This window comes from Mus caroli, chromosome X (genome assembly GCF_900094665.2).
Source record: "Mus caroli chromosome X, CAROLI_EIJ_v1.1, whole genome shotgun sequence".
Lineage (NCBI taxonomy): Eukaryota > Metazoa > Chordata > Mammalia > Rodentia > Muridae > Mus > Mus caroli.
The window spans coordinates 88,730,617-88,755,119 of NC_034589.1; the positions used below are offsets into that span (position 1 = coordinate 88,730,617).

At 38.7% G+C, this 24,503-nt stretch overlaps 1 protein-coding gene across 9 annotated transcripts in view; it reads right to left on the reverse strand.

Annotated features, from left to right (window-relative positions):
* Zfx (zinc finger protein X-linked) overlaps nucleotides 1-24,503 on the reverse strand; it is a 49,893-nt gene that overhangs the window by 16,065 nt on the left and 9,325 nt on the right. For 5 of the 9 annotated variants that reach the window (XM_029473154.1, XM_029473147.1, XM_021153304.2 and 2 more), the window contains exons 2-4: nucleotides 23,726-23,793; nucleotides 11,369-11,458; nucleotides 7,370-7,939 (exon numbers count right to left, since the gene is read on the reverse strand). In XM_029473154.1, coding sequence (XP_029329014.1) covers nucleotides 7,370-7,939; nucleotides 11,369-11,429 — 631 coding nt within the window. In that variant the 5' untranslated portion in view covers nucleotides 11,430-11,458; nucleotides 23,726-23,793. Of the gene's footprint in view, nucleotides 1-7,369; nucleotides 7,940-11,368; nucleotides 11,459-23,697; nucleotides 23,794-24,503 lie in introns of all 9 variants that reach the window. The other 4 variants (XM_029473155.1, XM_029473150.1, XM_029473151.1 and 1 more) reach the window with 2 other exon arrangements.

The following is a 24,503-nucleotide window of genomic DNA, read 5'->3' on the forward strand; positions in this document are numbered from 1 at the left end:
GTCTGAAGTCAATATAGATTTTATGTTAAAATACAGCTTTATGAACCATCTTTGCAAGAGGGTAGAAACCAAAAAAAAAAAAAAAAAAAAAAAAACACTAATAATTTCCAACACGTTACAATGGCTTGATTCCAAAAGTGGATTGTTTAATATTATCTCTCTTTACTTTGAAGAGAAAAGATGATGATGATAAGGGTGAAAAGTTCAAAATGTACAATAAACATACAATAGACGTAATAGACAAAAATGTACAATAAAAAAACACAAAAGGCACAATCTCTATATTATAGCAATAGGACAAGAACATGAGCCTAAGCCAGGCATGGTGGTGCACGCCTTTGATCCCAGCACTTGGGAGGCAGAGGCAGGCAGATTTCTGAGTTCAAGGCCAGCCTGGGAGTTCCAGGACAGCCAGGGCTATACAGAGAAACCCAGTCTTGTAAAACCAAAAAAAAAAGAAAGAAGAACATGAGCCTAGATAACTGTTTAATTTAAATGTAGCTTTACTTTCTTTTAATATATATCTTTTAACAAGAATAGAGTGAATATAATATTGAATATATTTAACATATAAAACATTAAAATATGTCAAAATATATTCAAATACGTTTATTTCTGCCCATATTTACTTTTTCAGGGCCATTAATACTGACTTCAATCAGAACCCTAGGACCTAAAAGACATCTAAATATAAATAAGAATTATTTTTATAGCCTGGATTCTGCAATACTATAGCTGGTCTCAATCACCACTAAACTTATCCATTTTAAAATTTGTCTTCTAAAGGTGTTCTAAAAGAGCAATAAAAGTCAAGCCTTACCCCTTGGTAAACCCTTAGAGGACAAGAAGGGTGAAAGCCAGAGGGCAGAAAGCAGAAAGCAGCCCGAGTGCTGTCCCCTTCACAATCTGGGAGATAGCCAACTATTTCCTCTAACGTTGGTGCTGACTTGTCTAGTCTTGTTATAGAAAATCTGGCACTGGCATTTAAAAATAGCGTTTTGGGCCAAGATGGCTTAATGGGCAAAGGCCACCATTAAGGCTAACAATCCATGTTCTATGCTTCGAACCTGGACAATAGTAATTGTTACAGGATATTTGAACCTATGTCTTGTTAGGATATGGCTCAGCCCTTAGCACACACCTTTAATCCCTCTGGCCAGAATACAGACATACCCTTAGTTCACATCTTTAATCCCAAACAATGAAGGTAAAGTTAGTTTATAGAAGGAAGCACCCATGTTTGAAAGTGATGTATAATTGGGTGACAGAAAAAGTGACGAATCAGAGAAAGATTTGGTAGAATAGGATATGCCCAACACTCGAGGAGAGGAAAGGGAAGCTATTTAAGGGAGAGACAGACAGTACAGGAAGGAGAGTACAGTACAGGATACAGTAGAGTTCACGGAGAATATACCATAGAGTAGAGAAGCCCAGAGAGGGAGGAGGGGGCAGTTTTACCTGGAGTTTTACAGAGACAGACTGAAGAAAAGAACAAGCTAGACACATATAAAAACAGAAGGAGCTAGAGAATGAGGAAGGAGCAAGAAAATTAGAACATGCCGGGCGGTGGTGGTGCACGCCTTTAATCCCAGCACTTGGGAGGGGGAGGCAGAGGCAGACGGATTTCCGAGTTCGAGGCCAGCCTGNTCTACACAGTGAGTTCCAGGACTACAAAGAGAAACCCTGTCTAAAGTTAGTATGAGGCCAAGTGGAACCATTCAGGACAAAAGAGAGAAGCCAGATTGAATCACTCAGCTTGCAGAGGAATTTGAGCCAGAACAGCTGAGTTGAACTTGCCAATCAGAACTCAGAAAGAACTAGAAAGGGTGAGTTTATTCAGAAGTCTCAGAGGCTGAAAACATTCCAGGCCTAGATTAGATTGTATGGAGGCTAGAAGCTTTCAAGACTAGACCTAGACTAGCCGACAGGAGCAGTAAGCCTCCCAAATGACAAATACACCAGGCAAATAAAAGATACTTTTACTGGAAAGAACAGACTTCCACAAGATGTCCTCTGACCTCTACACAGACACCATGGCACAAGCACGCGCACACACACACACAAATAAAATATTTAAAATGAAATTAAAGGGGCTGGAGAGATGGCTCAGCAGTTGAGTACTTCTTGCTCTTAAAGAGAATCCATGTTCTGCTCCCAGCATACTAACAGCCATCATAGCTCCAGTTCCAAGAGACTGATGCCCCTTCTGACCAGAGTGGGTACCAAGCACATACATGGTGTACATATATGTACATGCAGGCAAAATACTCATAAAAATAAATCTAAAACTTTTAAACTAAAATAAAAGCATTATTTTTATTATCTTTATACTGCAGTATCTTACTAATGATTTACTAATTTTTATACTAGAGTATCTTCACTCTTCAGCTGGCTGCTTCTTAAACTAGCCCATGTCCATCAACCCTTTATCACTATCCTGTGGCTTTGGCTTATTCTTATTCTGTATTGGTAGATATGATTATTTATGTATTCTTGGCCCAGGGAGTGGCACTATTAGAAGGTGTGGCCCTGTTGGAGTATGTGTGTCATTGTGAACGTGGGCTATAAGACCCTCATCCTAGCTGCCTGTAGAACTCTCAGCTCCTCCTGTACCATGCCTGCCTGGATGCTGCCATGCTCCCACCTTGATGCTAATGGACTGAACCTCTGAACCTGTAAGCCAGCCCCAATTAAATGTTGTCCTTTATAAGCCTTGGTCATGGCGTCTGCTCACAGCAGTAAAACTCTAAGACAGTAGATGAAGATGTTCCACAGGGAAAACAGCTGTCACACCCAAACATTCCTCTAATCTTCTGTCTTTTAGAGAGGATTCTCAATTCTACTAACATTTTATCTCTCTGCCTAGGACACAACTAACAGCTCTCCACTGTGACCCTAAACACCAGTCCCTTCCTCTTCTCTGCATCTTATTCCACCTATTAGCCTTTATTGTCAAACTGGCCCTGTCCATTAATTAGTTTGTCCCTGTACCCATAAGCATGTCTGAGATACATTCACTAACCAGCAAAAGCCATACTATTGCTTCATGTCCCTTGACTAACCATAATGGCTTATACAAAGTGTTTACCCCTAATTTCTCAACCCATTATAGTTCAATTCGTCCATCTCCTACCCACTCTCTCGTGGTAAACTAATCTAAATACCAATATCCTTAATGCCAATAATCTAAATACCAATAATCTAAATACCAATATCCTTAATGCCCACCAAGAGTCTTTCTTCTCAGTGGCTGACACATGTTTATGGCATTCTCTGTATCCTCCGTAGTGTTAAAGACTCAGTTTGTTACCGTGTCTTCTGAAACCTTCAATTTTCATTTCACCTTACCTCCTTCTCTTCTTTCTAATGAGACCTTGTAGCCTAAGCTAACTTCAAATGCCTACAACATTTTATATACCAAAGATCTATACTGACACTCTTGTCAAGTTAGCACACAAACCCATGGGTTTCCTTATGGCATTTCATACACAGGCATAATACTATTATCCACCCCACTCCCTTATGACCCACTGTTGCTAGCTGCCTTCCTCTCTCCAAGTAGTCCCCACTTCTGCTTTCATGGCATATGTATTCCATTTTCCCTTTTCCCTTCCATTTCCCTAAAGAATTTGTCCTTGGGGCTAGAAAGATGGGTCAGTGGTTAAGAGCACCCACACAGTGGCTCACAATCAGCTGACCCAATATACCTTCCTCTGACTTCTATGGGCATATGTCACACACACATACATGCAGGTAAAAAAAATCATATACATAAAATACCTATCAGTGTGGAGACTCACACCTTTGATCCAGGCACTCAGGAGGCAGAGGCAGGATATCTGCATAAACAGTTTCAGCCTCAGAACAGCCAGGGCTACATAGAAAGACCCCATCACACACAAAAGCTCGTCCTCCCTTCTCGTGGTCTCTTTCTATTTTTTTTATGTATTCATTTTATTTATGAGTGCTTGTCTGCATGTATACCTGCATGCCAGAAGAGGGCATCAGGTCCCTTTTACAGATGGTAATGAGCTACCACGTGGTTGCTGGGAATTGAACTCAGAACCTCTGGAGGAGCAACCAGTGCTCTTAACCACTGAGCCACCTCGCCAGCCCCCTCCCTTTCTACTTTTATGACCTATGACCTACTCCATACACAAATTTCAATCTGTAATGTAAACATGAGAGAAAATGTAGTTATTTGTCTGAGTCTGACACACACATCTTAACAAGATGTGTGTGTCAGCTAGCTTCATGCATTTCCCTGCAATTATTTCATTTTTCTTCCAGCTGAAGAGCTACCACTATATTTCTACAACTTTTCTTTATCCATTCATCTGCTAGTGGACATCTAGCTAGTTTTATTTCTTAGCTCTTATGGTACAGCAGTAAACTTTGCCATGTAGGTCTCTGTGGTACAGAATCCTTCCTTCGTGTAGATACCCAGGAATGAATGAATGAATGAATATATAAGCATTACACACATATCACTCAAGTCCATAGTAACTACATCACATAGTTAACACTCTTTTTCTACAAGCATTCTCTAGAAAACACCAACCACTTCTATGAGATACTTTCTATCTGTTACCTAACCAATTTCTCCTCACTCTAAAATGTCAAATTTATATTTTCAACTACCTAGAAAACAAGTATGAGACTGTCTCCAACAAGGAAGCACCTCATATTTTTAGCAAATCCTAAATCATTCTTACCCCCACAAAACCTACTACCTTTCTTGAATGATTATCATGACCCAATCTGGCAACCTAGAAACCTTAAGGTTATCTCTGCATTATCTTTCTCCATCCAAGTCCCACCCAGCTCATTTGAGACTAACTCTCATCCATTTTATTTTCTAATCTCAACTTCAACTCTCCTTGATCTATTAAGGTCTTTGGGATATTTATTGTCATTTTGTTTTTGAGACAGGTCTTCCTGGCCCTAGAACGGAATAAGTTCTGGGATTACAGAACTACACTACCAAACCCCAACTTGAGGTACTCTTTTTTTCTATGTGAAAAAAGACTTCAACTACTGTCTATCCCTAGTCTCTTGTTCACTTAATCTCTATTGCTACAAGGATTACATTACAAAATAAATTTAAAATTGAAATAAACTACATCACATATTCTCTTACAGACCAGCAAAAACTTAAAAAGAAAAATACTGCCTTGTGTTGGTTAGAATACAAAACAAAATAGATAATCTTATAATACCAGAGGACTTATATTAAATAAAACATTGAGGTAATATAACCAAACTTGTAAATATGTCTCATCTTTTCTAAATTTGTATTATTCTCTGTGTGTCTGTTTATGTATTGGGAGCACATGTGCGAAGAGAGGGAAATTTTGGGAACTCGGTTCTCTCCTTCCACTGTGGATTCCAGGGACTGAACTCAGATCACCATCAGGCTTGTACGGCAAGACACAAACATTTTTGCCTGCTGCGCCATCTCACTGGTCCTAAATTACCCAGTAATTCTATTTGTGGAAATTCATTACAAGGAATGAAGTACAGAGATGTCAGCACATCTTAAGTTTCTAGGAAAGGCCAAGACGGAAACCATATATGAACAAACAGGCACACAAAGAAACATGGCTACCTTTTTTATAATACATGTGATATGCATGAGTGTAAGAGTGTGCATGTGCGCATGCGTGTGTGGAGACCCAAAGTTGGTATCAGGTCTGTCCCTCTGATTGCTGTCTACTTTATTTATTGAGGCAGGGCCTTTCTGAACCTGGAGCTCACTCATTCCCACTAGTCTACTTAGTCAGCTTGCTCCCAAGGAACCTGCTTCTTTGCCTCTTGACTAAGATCACTGTTGGCTACCATGCTTGCCTGGATTTTACAAGGTTTCTGAGGCTCCAAATCCCATTCCCCACACTTAAATGGTAAACACTAACCCAGTGAGCCACCCCTTCAATCCCCAAACCCTTTGTAAAACATAATGTCTTCCACTCACCCATACCCTTTTCCTTCATCTTGGAAAGCTAAACTTCATCCTTGACAAAGGTAGGCTACTCCAGTCTTCACAAGAATTCAGTCACAACTCTGCATCACTCTGTAACCTCCCTCCTACAGTAGACTATAAGCCCTGCCCCCTAGAACAATGACTTTCTCTACTTTATGTATTTAGGACTCATCAATAACTGGAGCACCTACAGCAATGTAAACAAAGTCCTGTAAATACATGCTAAATAAAGGCTTCCTTTTTACAAAGACCATGTATTTCAAAAGTCCTATCATAACTTGTTGAGATGGTAGTTTATTTTGCAGCCCAGGCTTATTTCAAAGTCCTCTTTCCTCAGCCTGTTTAGTGCTGAGATTACAGATATGCACATACCAGGATGAGAATATCTCAATAACTTTAAAAAGATGGTTTTCTATAAAATGCTGGTAGACTCCATTATATGGTATACTAATTTCATATATGAAAACAACTGGGCAAATTTATAACTAATTTGCCAGTTCTTGTTTATGGGAGTTTAGTGCCTTAAGGAGTAAGAATTTATACTGGGTTAGAACTGTAGTCTACCTAACCTAGAACTTGATATCTGAAAGTAGTATCAAGAAATGTTTTAAGACATCTATTCTCCCAGATGCCAACTTAAAACAGTTGGAGGTATGCCACCAAAACACCTTAGTTTGCTTCAGTGCTCTAATAAATTCATCATGCTTGAAATCATGTTGCAGTACTATGTTCGTTCCCATTCTGTTCCATAAACAGTACTTTTCATACAAAGTACATTAAGTATCCAAGAACCTAAGTTCATATTTCAGGCTTTCTCTGACCAGTAGTTTGTTTCCTATACAAGAATACAAGTATACAAGAATATAAGTAGTTTGGTCATGTGTCTTTCCTCTTTCCAAGTTGTTTGAGGACACTAAGGAAAGCTGGTGCACGTGTGTGTGTCTATCCCTCCCTGCCAAATGACATCCTTCATTATTTCAAAGTTGCAGTTTGTCTTTCTATAACTGAAGACACCCTCTTTCTATCACATCTTTATATAGAAACACGTCAACTATTTCACTCTTCACAAATTTCAGTCACCTTACAGACTCTAAACCAAAACTCATTTTACAGAGATGTATGTCGTTTTGTTTTGTTTGAGACAGGGTCTCACTATGAGTAGCCTTAGCTGTCCTGGAACTCACTATATAGACCAGGCTGCCTTCAAACTCATAGAGATCTGCCTGCCTCTGCTTCCCAAGTGATGGATTAAAGGTATGTATCATCACACCTGGACAAGGTATTTTTATACATTTAATTTAATGGACATTTAGTTTCACCCCTGGTGTACGTTAGATAAACAGCCTTCAGAAGTACCTGTGAGAAACACTATACTCCCCCCAAACTTACAAGAGATCATAAGGTAGTCCTCACAGTTGTTTTTCTCTTCATCCTGCTGGTTCACAGGGATCCCGTTGGCATCTATGACTGCTTCAGAGGCACAGTCTGCTACCAACACTTCTTCTGAGACAACATCAGCAGCCAGAGGATCTGGGACGATTTCTGCTTCTACTACACTATCATGAACCACATGTTCAACGTGACCAACATCAGACACATGTATAGATTCACTTGTCAAGACATGTTCTGGCATAGATATTGAGGCTGAAGTAATATCAGAAGCTAAAACATCATCTGGAACTGTGCAATGTGTTAAAGAAACTTCTTCGGTTACATCTGAATCCAGCACTTGTTCAGGGATGATGACTGTTTCCGATACATCTGCTTCGTCCATGATGTCTGTACACTGGACATCTTCTATAACAACATCCTCAATGACATCCTGGATTACAACTGAATCTGGGTCATCAGGAACATAGTTATGTACGGTTATGTCGGAATCCACAACATCTGACACATAAACCGTTTCTTGAACTTCCACAACAATTTGATTACCATCCATGTGTGTAGCACCAGCTCCTAAAAAATAAACAAACTCCTAAGTGTGGTAGTTTAAATAAGAACGGCCCTATAAGCTCATATATTTAAATGTCTTCGAGCAGATTATAAGGATTAGGAGGTGTAGACTTGTTGGAGGGTGTGTGTCACTAGGTGTGGGCTTTGGGGTTTCAAAAGCTTATGTCAAGCAGCAGGCCTAGTGTGCATTTGTGCATGCAGGTGTGTGTGTCTATCTCCTCCTCCTAACTCTGCCTGTGGATCAAAATGTAAAGGTCTTTGCCTATGGATCAAGATGTAGCTCTTGGCTACTACTTCAGCACCTGCCACCATGATGATGCCAGACTAAACCTCTGTAACTATCAACAAGTCCCCAATTTAAATGCTTTCTCAGTGAGTTGCCTTGTTCATGATGTCTCTTTCCAGCAACAAAATAGTAGCTAAGACAGTAAGTAAAGAAAATCATGAATTTCAGCACTAAATAAATATTTCAACCAGCAAAATTATTGTTCAACTTCTCCCAAAAAGTAGCTTCTCACTTTTCTCAAACATTTAGATTCCCTTTAACCTATTTTTAAATAAAATTAGAAAGACACTTTTTAGAACACTCTTATATATTCATCTCAAATCAATAGATAAGGAAAAATCTATGATAATAATACAATTGAAACAAAGAAAAATCTCAGTAAAACTCTGGGCATGCTGATACTCATTCAGTTACTTGAGGCATGATTATAAAAAGTAATGTAACTATGGGTGGCAGATAGCTCAGTTTTCTTTTTCTTTTTTTTTTTTGGTTTTTTGAGACAGGGTTTCTCTGTATAGTCCTGGCTGTCTTGGAACTCACTTTGTAGACCAGGCTGGCCTCGAACTCAGAAATCTGCCTGCCTCTGCCTCCCGAGCGCTGGGATTAAAGGTGTGTGCCACCACACCCGGTAGTTTTCTTTGTTATATGTGTTCTTCTTGTTCTACCTCCCTTCCCTGAACTTGTATTTTTTTTTTTCTTATTTCCATCTTTCCTATGACTCCATTTTTTTCCTTCACTTCCTTCACATCCTTCTTTTGCTCTGGTATGATGAACATTCTCTACCTATGACTACAGAATTTTAGAATTTGATCTCTATTCTGGGACATAAGACCAGGGTATACACAAAAAGAAGGACCAGAAAATTTGGTGTGTCTCTGTGGACAGACAGTGTATAAGTGGCACTGCTGAGCGGCAGTGGGACAAAGGTAGGTAGCAGAAGGAACCTAACCACAACTTCAGCAGGGTACTGGATTCTTTTTAGCCACTTCCCTGCCCTCACTCCCCAAAGCAGCTCCTCACAATACAAGAAACCAGAGTCCATTTTAGTTAAAAAGAATGACAAGAGGTGAAGTCAATTTTTTGTCTAAAGAGATTAAATGACTTAACCAAGATCATAGTTTGCACAGTATATGATGTGCAGTTAATATTGCTCTCAATAAATGCTGCAAATGGAACAAATTATACATCCTTATGAGAAATACAACAAATCTAGTATCTTGGCTGCCAGTCCAGAGAACAAAGAAAGTCAAAAAACCAAAGTCTTCAGAAGATGCGTGTTTCTGCCTGGTTTTCAGAACAAGCTAAATCTAAGTAGGTACCTAATTCAATCACTACATTCCCCACCCAAACACTCAATAGCAAAACAAACAGAAGATAGCATGGTCTCTGTGAAGGCCCACAGCTTTACTGCCAGGACCCCAGCACTCAAGAAGCAGAGGCAGGTGATCTGTGAATTACAGACCAAAGCTGTTCTAGGACACAAAGAGAAACCCCGTCTCAAAAAACAAACAAACAAACAAGCAAAAAATGTAAATCACAGATGAGGGTTAGACAACAATGAATAGTTTTGTGATCATGAGCAAGTCACTGAAAATGAGAAAATCAGAAAATGAGAATAGTATGTGCCATGCATACTGTACAAGATTGTGACCCTCAAATGGGAGTATATGGGAAATGTTCTGAAAAACTGCAATGAGACATTTCATTATGATTATGACATAAAAAGGGAGGCCCTGACAGATTTAGTGACTTGCTAAGATAAACAAATACCTTAAGTGCTAATCAGGACCAAAATGAAACAGTCTTTCACTCTACCACTCAGGACATTAGCTAGGTTTCCTTGTCACAAGTAAGAGCAAATACACACTGTGGATTTTTCTCCTTAGTTTCTCTTCCAAGAACAATAATTATGCTTCATGTTCTAATAAAGAATTACAAACTATCACTATCAAAAGGAAATCACCAAACTTGAAAGCCTATCCTATGAAAAATGATGTCCTCCCCTACTAAATATAAATAGTTCACTTTCTGATGAACTTGTTATTTAATATACTACAACCTGATCATTGAGAGATGAATGAAAAATTAGTTAATACTTTCTAATAAAGACAGTTGAGCTGTCCCCACGTCAGGGTTACAAATTACCCTTGCGCACGCTGGGCAGTGAAGCACAACTGTCTTCCTGTACAGACTCTTTGAGGGAACCTATGAGAAGGCTGTGAACGGAGGACAGTGTCAGGCTGTGGAGGACCCTGGGTTAGACCTTACCAGTTGGGTGAGAGAAAATGTGTAAATCACATAATCCACATGTGTGGTACGTATTCTGATGTAAGGAATAAATGTCATTGCCAACTAAATATGAGACGAGAGACTACATGACAGGAGAATCAAGTGCCGAGGATGTAGTCAAGGAATATTTTTTTCAAAGAGAAAAAGAACAGAATTCATAACTGAGCAAGAAGATAATAACTAAAGAAAACACTAAGAGGCTGATATTACTGTTGTCTGAGACTGAATATTCCTTATGTAAATAAAATGCCTGAGACCAGGACAGGCCAGGAAAGTAGCACACACCTGCCGTCTTCGAACTCAGGCGGCTGAGGTAAAAGGATACAGAATTTAAGGCTCAACCTGGATTTTAGAGGCTATGTAAAAAACTAGAACAAAATGCTTGAGAACAGGGGTGTTTAGCATAGCAGACTTTTCACCTTTTAAAATATTCATACATTCATAATGTATCATTGGTAGAGATCCAAGTAGAAATGTGAAATTCATTTCTTTCATATATGTTTTACATATATAGCCTAAAGGTCATTTTACACATTACTTGTTCATATGCATGTGCCTTTACTTCAACCCATGGCATGATGTGAGGTATGGAACTTTCTTCTACTGTGGTGTCATGGCAGTACTCTTAAATTCTGGAGCATTTAGGATTTTCAAATTAAGAATATTCAATTTATACTGACAAGAATATTAAAGCTCCTTATGAAAAGGCCCAATTTAAGAAGAGAATGATAAATGTGCTCATTTTCCATTTGTAGATTTTGAAATCCAAGCATGACTAACAATGTGAGAGTTTAGCAACTGGAGCCATAACAACCTCCCAATATGGTAGATAAAAAAGTACAGCAACCCAAATATACCTGTTGCATCAAAAAATGAGTTTGGTGCTTGTTGTTGTAATTCAAGTCCATCTTCATCCATGGCCTTTAAATTCTCATCAGCCAGAACACCTAAATCAAGGGAAGCCAGTATTAGTTTTGGTATCCTTTTGTTAATGTCACATTTTCATTTCTGAATGGCTTGAGTTATACAACAGATGAACATCTACCTAATATAAACATATAAATCAAAAGGATCACCTTTATCCAGGCTCATTTTAAATTGAGATACATGCCAAGTACACACCTATAATCATAGTATTTGGGAGACTATGGCAGGACACTCACAAGTTAGAGATCAGTCTGGGCTATACAGAGGGCTCTAAATCAGTCTTAGCTACATGATAAGTGAGGCCCTGTCTTAATAAAATAAAAATAAATTCAGAGCTGGGTAGTGGTGGTACGTCTTTAAAACTAGCACTCCAGAGGCAGAGGTAGGCAGATTTCTGTGTTCAAGGCCAACCTGGTCTACAAAATGAGTTCTAGGACAGTCAGGGCTAATCAAAGAAACACATCTTTAAAAAAAAAATCTTACCCACTGAGTCACTGTGCCCCAGATCTAAGTGCACACATGTTGGTAAATGTTCACATAGATGGAAAACCTTCATCCTAGTTGTAATGGTACACACCTGTAATCCTAGAATTCAGGAGAACCCCCTAAATATTCAAGGCCAAACTGGGTTACTTAACAGGATTTTTATGTTTCCCTTCCCTTCCCCAAAAGCCTTTAGTCACTACCCAGGATCAAGATATAGAGCATTTTCAGGACCCTAGCACTGTCATGTGAGTAAGTGACATCATCCTCTCACAAGATTACTTAACTACTTGTTTTGTTCATGTAGCCCTGGCTGTCCTGGAGCTCACTCTGTAAACCAGGCTGGCCTTGAGCTCAGAGACCTGCTTGTTCTACCTCCCAAGTGCTGGGATGAAATGTGTAAGTGACTGCTGCCCAGCAACTGATTTTTTAAAGGTTTAACCAAATTCATTCTGCCATGGAAAATTTCTGCGCACGTTTTTGCATTACTTCTCTAAACTTATGCAGTCTTTCAAACACTATACTGAACAATCATAGAATCACAACATCCATGATTATAGTAAATACAATTATAGTAAGCACTTTTCTTAATCCTCTCATTTATGCTGGTTCAATTTTCAGAGTGTATTTAACTCTTTTGGCCAAAGGTGATTGGAACTAGCTATGAAATGGTTTAAAAAAAAAAACAGTAAGTACATTTTTAGTCCAATAAAATAAAATTTTTACCCTTGAAAACCTGAAATCATGAGCAAACATCAGTTAGATGTTCCTTTCACCATCCCTTTCTCTCACTCTCGGCCTGCCTCCATCACTAACTAGGTCTAGGCTGCTAACACAGGAACTGAGGAAGGTCATTTTCCTACTCTGGCTTAGACTAGTAAAGTCAAGTTTACAAACAAACAAACAAACAAACAAACAACTCAACTTAATGTCCTGAGAAAATAGATGAAGCAGGAAGGCTTACCAACAGATTTCTGGATCCTGAACACAGAACTTCCTAAGGCCCCACTTTATCCTCCTCCCTTGGGATCTTTTAAGACATCCCAATGACCTTAATTCTCCTTTTCCTACTTTAGCCAAAAACAAACAAACCCTTAACATCAAGTAACGTACCACCTAATATCATTTGATCAGTATTTCAAAAGATCAGACGTCACAGATTTTATTTGCCCATGTTATAAATACTGCAGAAACCTCTTCATCACTTTCCCCATCTCTACTTTCTAATTCAAACTAAATGGAACTATTAGACACATCTTACTTTGACTTTTAGTCCTTTGTTAGTAAATACTATAAGCTTATGAAAAATTTAACACAAATGTAATTTCTCTAAAGCATCGTTTCTCTGTTCAATGAAGGTTCAAGCTCATACTATCTTAAATTCTAACTCCAAACCACCTTTCCATCACTATCTTTCCCAACTTTCTCCCAAGTACCTTTCACCACCACACATGCACACGTACTCCAATAAACAAAAATGCCAGAACATACCAACCCCTCCCAGTAAACTAGGGCCCATCAGTAATTCTACTACTCAAAGACAGACAGGAGGATTGCCAAATTCTAAGCTAACCTAGCTACACAGCAAGACTGTTAGAGAAAGAAAGAAAGAAAGAAAGAAAGAAAGAAAGAAAGAAAGAAAGAAAGAAAGAAAGAAAGAAAGAAAGAGAAAGAAAGAAAGAAAGAANAGAAAGAAAGAAAGAAAGAAAGAAAGAAAGAAAGAAAGAAAGAAAGGAAGAAAAAGAAAAAGAAAGAAAGAAAGAAAGAAAGAAAGAAAGAAAGAAAGGAAGAAAAAGAAAGAAAGAAACAAACACACACACACACGTCTAACCTCACAAAATATGCTGAAGACCTAGCCTCTGTCTGCAGAGCTCTTTCCTTGTAAATGTCCTCCCCTACAATCCCAACATATACACAATAGCCTGAAGTGTGCCCTCCCTACTCAGAACTTCCAGAGCATGTTGTTATCTTTCTTAGTATCCTGTTAACCATGGCTATTTTATGTCTTGCTTAATGTACTGAATTGTATTTGCATGTACTGAATTCATGCATGGTCATATAGGTAGGTGGGCTTTGGTGTGCATACAAGGGTTAGAGGTCAACCTCAATTGCTCTCCACTTTGTTTTTGTTTGTTTTTTAAACTATTTTTTAGGTTTCCCCAAGGCTTTTCCAAACATCCTTCCTGTATTTATCCCCATCCCCTCTTCCCCCATCTCCAGTTTAAGCTCTCATTTTCGCCCTGTTTGCTGTCTGCTACCTTGGCTTCTATGGTCACTTCAGGTTATACACTGAACCCTAAAGATATGATTCTAGGATCCACATCTGTACTTTATTTTTTGAGGCAAGGCTTCTTACTGACTTGGCTAGGCTGGCTGGCTAATGAGCTCCAGTGACTGGTCTGTCACCACCTCATCCCAGATTTTATGGAAGTGTTGAGGATGCAAACTCAGGTCCTCATGCTTATTTATGCAAGAGTCACTTTACCAAGAGTCCAACCCCTATTAGTTGGATATGCTAAATTCCACGGAGTCCTTAAAGAAATATCATGAGAAACCCAAAACTTAATTTTTTTTCAATGTGCTAGCAATGGTTCTATTCATTTTCAAGAAATGGCTATGTTTGTGGTAAGAATTATTTGAAATTAAAACAAATGGCTAGATTAATAAATAAAAAATGGTTTAACCATGAAAATAACTGTCACTACCACTCCCTAAAGTCAACTCTGGGTATAATTATTTTCTCTTTCTAAAAAAAAAAAGCAATTGCAAAATGATAAATCTATGTTATCCTTATAAGCATAAGGAAATGTTAGATGAAATTAAGGCAACTAAGGTAACAAAAGGGACACATACATTAAGGGACATCTGTCAAGTCTCCCTGTATGAGACTAATTATCACCCAACTCTAAAAATTCTCAACTTGTAAAGCAACTACTTTTACTTTACTCAGCTCTAATCTTCCTTGGCTTTTCTATTAGACTCTGACAGATAATCAATTCCACTGATTCTAAGTTCATTTCAGCCTATTCTTTTCTAAGTGCCACCTTAGCTCCCTCCCCTCCCCTTCTCTAAGCAGTAGCTGCCCTACTCCCTTCACATTACAACAGAGCAAGGCCTCAGTCTGGTATACTTACTCCTTTCTCTTACTGTTTTCTCTCCACTCCCCTGGTTTCAAGTATCATTTGTACAGACCTCCAGAATCTACATGCTCAGAGCAGCACCTCTGCTTCCACCAGACTTAGGACTCTTTAGGCCACTCTCCTCTCTTCCTTCTTCCCCACTCACATTCAGATCTTGTCAACTACTTCTCCACAGGACTCCTCAGCAATCCATCCTAGTCCTTATTATCTCCAGTCTTATTATTGTCCCTCAGCTTCATACTTCCTGATCCCTGAGGCATGAAAATAGCCTCTTAAGTGGCCTTGCTTTTCTACCACTCCCATAACAAATGACTAGGGACCCTGAAAGACTAAGAGCTAGTGCCAAGGTCTGAGGCATTCCTGCTATCTGTGACTAATCCTCCTTCCACTGCTTTGATCAGGGCACTCCCCTGGGCTCAGAATACTTCAGCAGCTCCCCAACATTCGGGACTCTACAATACGAACCCAGTATGCCAGGACAGAATTATTTGCTGTTACTCTCATCTTCTTATCATAATTTAACATTTGAGCAAACATGGAAGAGGGCCATTACAAAACTCAGTCAAGTTTATAAAAAACACAATTTGTCCTTACAAGCAGAAATCACTATACCTAGGGCTTTACAACCCCTCTGACAATGAAAATGAAACTGTGCTGTTAGAATGGAAACTACTTAGAAAAATGGGATTAAGTAAGGGTGGTTAAAAGGGGCAGGGCAACAACACAGAAGTGTGTGCACTGGGGAGCACGAACAACCCCCCCCCAAAAGCTAGACAAATAAACAGAATGCTTCAGAGCACCACAATGAAATACAGATGAAAAAATAACATTGTTGTTGCTTGTCTTAAACACTCTCAAAACTCTTCTGAGACTGTCACCCCTATTTGGAAAAATATCCCCTGCTGGTACAAAAGTCATGATTCTGAAAGAATTCAAAATGAAAAAAATTAAGTATTAAGAGAAATATTGAGGGCTGGAGAGATGGCTCAGCGGTTAGGAGTACTGACTGTTCTTCCAAAGGTCCTGAGTTCAAATCCCAGCAACCACATGGTGGCTCACAACCATCCATAATGAGATCTGATGCCCTCTTCTGGTGTGTCTGAAGACAGCTACAGTGTACTCACATATAATAAATAAAATCTTTTTTAAAAAGGGGGGTATCGCTAAATTTTCCTTTCATTTAAATTTCAAAATAAATTTTTCTAAACCGTTTAAAAAAAGAGAAAGAGAGAAATATTAAACTAGGTAAAACCCAGGAAATGCCCCCCCAAACTTCTTTTCTTCCAATCTTTAAAACAGGGCAACATAAACACCCCCACCAAGTCAATAGGAAAAGCAATGGTACTTCCAAGTCTTAAATTAGGAATTTTGGATAGTTTACTTGTTTTATTATTTCTTTAATTTTCTTTCTAGAAAGAGAGAAAGACAGAGTCTTGCAATCAGTCCAGGCTGGACTCAAATGCATGGCTATGTTCTATTTTCATATACCTACACAATTCTTTGACTACTCTTAGACAAATCAAAAGGATTCTTAGATATTCACATTGCTAATATGCAAAATCACTTTTTTTTTTTGCTTATGGTCCTCCAAAAACCTTGATTTAATAAAATGTTATGGCTGACTAGTCTTTTCACTACTACACTCAAGAGAATTAATTTGGCCAGGTGCAGTGGCATACGCCTTTAATCCCAGCACTTGGGAGGCGGAGGAAGGCAGATTTCTGAGTTCCAGGCCAGCCTGGTCTACAGAGTGAGTTCCAGAACAGCCAGGGCTACACAAAGAAACCTTGTCTCGAAAAACCAAAAAGAAAAAAAAAATCTAATTAATACCTTCCCTCTGAAGTTAAAAAAGACTTTGTTCCCAAATCTTGCCATGTTGTTCAATACTAGCCAGCCATCATTTCTCCAAATATTCTCATTTCTCTTAGGTTAACCCACAAAGTCAGCTATCCTTCTTAATTGTTGAGACAATGAACTATGTAGCCCTGGCTGTCCTGGAACTCACTCTGTAGACCAGGCTGGCCTCAAACTCACCTGCCTCTGCCTCCTGAGTGCTGGGATTAAAGGTGTGTCAGTTTTTAATTTATTTTCACTGCTATCACTGAGTTTTTATTTATCAGTAATAATCAGTTTTTATTTATTTTCACAGTGATCACTATAACAAGCACTTTTCAACTAACATGTACACTCAGTGGATCCTTCAATCAAGATTTGAAGAATGTAAGCTGGGTGTGGTGGCACACGTCTTTAATCCCAGCACTCAGGAGGCAGAGGCAGGCGGATTTCTGAATTTAAGGCCAGCCTGGTCTACAAAATGAGTTCCAGGACAGTGAGAGCTATACAGAGAAACCCTGTCTCGAAAAACTATAAAAAAAAATGAAGAATGTTCTTAAATAAAGAACATTTTCTTGGATTTTTGGCACTAGAAACTTCAAGGACCTTCAACAGAGAGCAAATGTTCTACCACTGAGTTTTCACTCTTTTCCACCTTTTGAAACAATTTCACTAAGTTGTCCAAACCAGCCTTTAACGTACCCTATCATGCCAGGCAGGCTTTAACTTTCTATCCTCCTGCCTCTCAGTCTTCCTAGTGGCTGGCATTACCTATTGTGATGGTTTATACACTCGGCCCAGGGAGGAGCACTATTAGAAGGTGTGGCCTTCTTGGAGTAGGTGTGTCACTGTGGGTGTGGCCTATAAGACCCTCATTTTAGCTGCCTGGAAGTCAGTCTTTTCCCAGCAGCCTTCAGATGAAGATGTAGAACTCTCAGCTCCTCCTGCACCATGCCTGCCTGGATGCTGCCATGCTCCCACCTTGATGCTAATGGACTGAACCTCTGAACCTGTAAGCCAGCCCCAATTAAATGTTGTCCTTATAAGAGTTGCCTTGATCATAGTGTCTGTTCACAGCAGTAAAACCCTAACACATATCTATGTCATAAGGTCCATCTAAGTTCTTATATCTTAGGTATTTCTTACCTTTTCTCAGACATTGCTAATACACTTTATTTCTCAGAACCAGAGACTGATTCCAGCTAGACCTAGTCCATGTAAGATTAAGTGCTCTACCACTGAGCTTTAACACCGGCTTCTATTCTCTGTAGTCTGTCTTTGTTTTTGAAACAGGGTCTATGTAACAAAGGCTGGCTTGTAACTCATGCAGGCCAGGCTAGCCTCAAACTGGTGACAATTTTCCTGCCTTAAACTCCTAAGTGCACTCTGCTGACTTCTCTAGCACTCATTAGACTGTCTATTACAGGATAAGTACCCCTAAATTTGTCCTCTATTATTAATAACTTTCCTCTTACTTGCTTTTGAATTATGAATGTATGTGCGTGGGTACTAGTATGTGAGTACATGGGTATGAGCATGTGAGTGCAGATACCCACTGAGATCTCCTGGAGCTAAAGTTACAAGTGGCAGTGATCTGCCCAACGAGAAAACTCAATTCCAGTCCTCTGTAAGTCATATATATGTGTTCTTAACCACTGAGCTCTCTCTCCAACCCCTGACTTTCCTCTATGTATTTACCTTTCTACTAACTTTTCTGTACTGGCTAACTTGATCATCATAAATCAGATCTTTTGTTTTATTTTGGAGACAGGGTCTATTATGTTATCTCTGCCTGTCCTCAACTAGAGATCCACCTGGATTAAAGGCATACACCACCACATCTAGCAAGAGATCCTGTTTTGGTTCCTAATAACTTAAGGTTTTTTTCCATAGCAATCTTTCAATTTTTCGGTAGACAAAATGCCTTCCCAGATACTTCTGAGACCCCAATGGTTATTCTATACCAAACATTATACTGTCTTCCCTAGTGTTTCATTTCTCAGTTGGATGTTTTGGACGCCTCTTCCAAACTGCTGCTTTTCCTCAAAAGCATTGATCCTTTTGCTTGTCCACATTTACAGACAAGTTGCTAAATTAGTTACACTTGATAGCTGGAAGACTTTCCTCAGCCCCAGAGAAAAGTTCTGCTTTGCCAAGAAGTGAACTTGCATTCTAACAGTCACAAGCATCCTTTCTAGTATGAGTACACAAGATGAAATATGCAACCAGTCAGGCTTTCCTTTAATGGGGAAAAAGTATTACACTTTCCAGATCCAGTATCATATCCTGCAGAATGACTATAAGCCACCTAAAACACTGCCCCCTAGCTAGGTCTGGCGGCACAAGCTTAATCCTACCTACTTGGGACATTGAGGCCTGACTGTACCACAAAGCAAATTTGGCCTCAAAAAATAAAAGAGAGGGTGGTGCACATCTTTAATCCCAGCACCTGGGAGGTAGAAGCAAATGGATCTCGGTGAGTTCAAGGCCAGCCTGGTCTACAAAGCAAGTTCCAGGACAGCCTGGGCTACACAGGAAAACCCTACCTGGAAAAAACCAGAATGAAGTAAAAATTAAAATAAAAAGAGGGCTTGGAAAATAGCTCAGAAGTAGAGTACCTTGACTAGCATGCATATGATCCTATGCTCAATCTACAGTATCACAAAGTTAAACAAACATTATCCCACCCTTTCTTGCCACGGCACCCATTTTGTTCTTTCTCCTATGACCTTTTATAGGATGCCAGTTTCTAGTATATGACCACAGATTCACTAACTCTCTTAGTTTTCTCCCCTGACAGATTGCTTTATTCAAGGACAAAGTGTTCTGATGAAAAGTACATTTCAGGGTTCCTTGGCTCTGGATTTTTACTCCTTTTCTTCAATATGATTTTGAAAGAAAAGAAGAACAAAGGTATTTGATGTTTATTCTATGTTAAATTGGGGGGGGGGCTGGGGTTTACAAGACAGGGTTTCTCTGTGTAGCCCTGGCTGTCTTGGAACTCCCTCTGTAGACCAGGCTGGCCTCGAACCCAGAGATTCGCCTGCCTCTGCCTCCCAAGTGCTGGGATTAAAGGCGTGCGTCACCACACCCGGCCACTATGTTAAATTTAAAGTCGTGATTTTTAATGTACCACAGAAAATGGAAATGTGTAAGTAAAGCAAAACCATCCATGAGACAGAAATTTTTAAAAACCAAATCACTAGTAACATGTTATAAAACAACACTCAACAAAACAAATATTCTTAGACATAAATAACTCATCAATTCAAACCCTAGTCCATAAGAACAGATTATACCAGGTTACTGTATTTTCAAATGATCTTGCTCCCCTCCTCTGTCAATGAGAAAAACGCCTACTGTTGTTACCTCCCTCTTTCCTTGCCCTGCCCCACTTGGAACTTCCGTATGTTTCACTCAGGAATTAAGTCCAAGTTTTTGTTACAGACTAGTTTTTCCATAAAACCGTTGTGTGCCAACTGGTAATTGCAAGGTTCTATTTGCTTAAAGAGTCTGACTATCATAATCTATTAAAAATTGGCCCTAAAATGACAAACCTAAAACCCTTATTTTTCCAAAGCCCCTATTCCTGCTCAGATTAAGAGCTGGCCAAAAATATCCTCTGAACTTAGCTATATTTATAGGCTAACAATACCACACTATGTTAAATGTTTTTAAGATTAGCCTGATGGCAGGAACAGAACAAGCTTTGCACTTGTTTTCAGATATGTAAAGCAATAAACTCCCCTTTATAAAAGCATCGCCCTTTAAATGCACCCAGTAATTGACCAATCCACTGTTACCATAACATTCTACTGTTTCTAATAATGGAACGAATATAACAACTCTTTGTTTCACCCTTTTTGACTTCATAGTGACAATTTTTAAGTTGCTTTGTAACTTTTGCTGAGATTTTCAACAGAAATACTACTCACATGTCTGTTTTTAGCTGTAGGTGTACTGGAGTGGAGTGTGTAAAACAAGGATAAAGATAGTATGTAAATATAATATAGACTGGAGATTAATTTAAATTACATTAGACAAGAATACGTGAAATAAAACCATTGTAGGTAAAATTTTTAAAATGTCACTTTCCATCAAATACAATGCAGGGTAAAGAAATGTTGGTGTTATTTAAAAAGGGCTCCCTTACAACATTGCTTTGTTCCTGTAATTTCTGCCAATCTTTTCACGAACCAAGCATTTAATCACTGGCCTAGTCATTTTGGTAGTTGTTAACTTAGGGGAGTACCTTTCTCAATGAATGATATATACCCTGCCTTTAATCCCAACAAGGAGGCAGAGGCAGGCAGATCTCTGAGAGTTTGAAGTCAACCTGTACAGATCCAGGACAGTCAGGGCTATACTGTCTCGAAAAAAACAAAAACAAACCGCCAACCAACAACTTAGGCTAAGTGATGGTGCATGCCTTTAAATCTAGCACTGGAGAGGCAGAGGCAGGAAGATCTCTGAATTTGGACTACAGGGAGAGTTCAAAGAGCGAGGGAACCTACCTCTCAAAATAAAACTAAATAAAACCTCTTCTAGTACATTAGAACTTAAAAGGACTTTGAGTTGTTGGTTTTGTTTTTAAATTTTTCATTACAATTATTTATTTAGTGTTTCTAAGTACATGCATGTGAGTGCACATTCAAGACCCACATTCTCGTGAAAGTCAGAGCACAGCCTCATATGAGTTAGTCATCTATTTATACCATGTGGTTTTCAGGAATTGAACCCAGGTAATCTGACTTAGCAGCAGCCATCCTTACCAGGTAAGTCATTTACCACTGCTGGGTTTTGATTGTTTAAAAAGGGTCTCATAATCCAATAGCCCAGGCTGCCCTTGAACTAACAGCAATCCTCTTGCCTCCACTTCCTGAGTATTGAAATTACAGGTGCTTAACTACTTTATCTGCCTTACATTTTTAGTTTAATGTAATCTAACTTTCAATTACTTTATTCAAACTAATTCTTTTCTTAATTGTCTGGTTTTTTAAATCACATATTGTCACTTTGTACTTATTTATAAACTGTGCAGAGTTAGGTGTATGTATAGTTCAGTGGTAGAATGACTGCCTAGCATGTTTGAAACTGGGTTCTACACTTAATACCACAAACAAACTATGAACATTTATTTATGTTTTCATTTATTATTTTTAATTGAATTTCTGAGAAACAGTATCTCTATGTGGTCCTAACTGTCCTGGAACTCCTCTATAGACCAGGTTGGCCTGGAACTAGAGATCTGCCTGCCTCTGCCTCCCCAGTGCTAGGGTTAAAGTCATGTGCCATCATGTCACACTAACTACAAACACTATCACCGTCCTACCCACTAACACTAAAAGTAGCTAATAGTGACTGCATGCTATACCTTACCTACATAAACATATGATTTCTATTACTGTTATTCCTAAACATATTAATACTACACAGTAATGGTCTCCATGCATCATAAACATTGGCAAGAATAAAAGACTGGGCCTTTATATAACAAGAACAATGTTTTCTAATTGGCAGTTGCAGAACTGTAGAGTGTATTTCTGTACTTAGGTTTTATTAATACAATTAGCAATAGGCTTTGCAATATATAATTTAATAAATCCTTGAGTCATTAAACAAAAGAACAGGCTGGATTTGCCATACAAGACCAGTAATAAACATACTCCAAGCTGACTATCAACAAGTGTTTTTAAACTATACAATCTTTCCCTGGAACTAAAGAATCAACTATTTTAAGGAATGAATAATCTAAGGGTTTTTTTCCCCTAAAAAATATGAGGACAATAAAATACTACTAAGCTAAAACCATAATGATTAAAGTATGGGGAGCTGATACAAAGCCCCTCCCCCCACCTTTTATCCCAGCACTTCGGAGGCAGGGTAAATGTTCAAGGCCAGTCTGTTCTAAGAGCAAGTTTCAAGACAGCCAGTGCTACACAGACAAACCCTGTCTTGAAAAAGAAAACCCAAAACCAAAACAAACAAAAGCTACAGTATGTTTTGGATTTACTAAAATGTATTATATGTTATTTGATCTTATTATAAATTATCCTTGTCCTAAATTTGATTTTCAAGTTGCTTGCTGTTGGTATAACTACAACTGAGTTTTGTTATTAGTCAATGTTCCCCAACCATGACGCAATAAAGTTAGAAACGAAAAGCCAGAACATAGGTGCAGTGTACATGTCTATAAACTCAGCACTTGGGGAGACAGAGGCAAAAGGATCAAGAGTTATGACTAGCAGCAAGTGCTATATGAAACCTTGTCCACAATAGAAAAATCATGAAAAGGACAATGTATTTAGAACCACTAAATACAAAAATAACAAAAATAGAGTATCAAAATCGTAAGATCCAGTTATCAGAGAAAAAAATTCAAATTTCAATACATGTAGTTCAAAAATCGGTTAACTACTAGTGAGCAAGCCTCCAGCTTAATTCTTTTTAAATGTCAGATCACACAGAAACAAAGTTGAAGGAAAGACATAATAGTGACAAGCATAGAAACACAAAAAATCCAGAAAATGAACAGTCTGAAAAATCTGATTAGTACAACGCATAAGAAAATGGAAATTAAAGTAAATTTTCTAGTCATCAAGGAAACTGTATTTTATGTCAGAATATTCGAGAGTTTATACGTTTCTAAGAAACTTTATTTTGTATCAACTACCCCCCCAAAAAAACCAAACTCAAAAGCAAAATGGATATACCACAGGAGAAAGGGGGCTATTACTAATTCAAATCCACAATCTACAAAAAAGAAGGAACCAAGTACAGTATTACAGATGGAGTCTGTCTACCTTTCAGTGATCAGACTCTGCAACAGACCTGTTTCAAAAAAGAGGGAATGCTCCCCAATTCATCTTACAAGGTTAGCTGGGCACAGTTATACGCACCTGTAGAGAGAGAGAAAAAAAAAAGACAATTAATAGGACATCCTATGTCATCATCTTGAACTTTCATTTAGACTTACCAAAATAACTTTTGGAATTATTTGGGTAGGGTTTTTATTGTTTTATACACATATGCATGCACACACACACACACACACACACACACGCACTCACCTATGTGTAAAAGAATTAGTAGGGTATTCCCAATTTACATTGAGGGTTCTACTATACGTTGCTCTTCTAACTCAAACCTGTTCAATTGTTTCTAACAAATCTATTCTCTCAGCATGTGTTTGTAATGTAGTTATTTCCTAATATGCTTTCTTATTGTCTGTAGGATTTTCTTTCAAGGCAGACAACCATTTAGCAATTCTGTGTTCTGTTGCACTGTTTGGCAATAAATAATATGCCACAGTGCACATATTCTTTTCTTTAAAGTGATGGCAAAACATAATTATGTGCCGGGCAGTGGTGGTACACATCCTTAATCCCAACCCTTAGGAGGCAGAGGCAGGCAGATCTCTGAATTCTAGGCCAGTCTGGTCTACAGAGTGCATTTCAGGACAGCCAAATTAACACAAAGAAATCCTGTCTTTAAAACAAATAAACAAGCCGGGCGGTGGTGGCGCACGCCTTTAATCCCAGCACTTGGGAGGCAGAGGCAGGTGGATTTCTGAGTTCGAGGCCAGCCTGGTCTACAAAGTGAGTTCCAG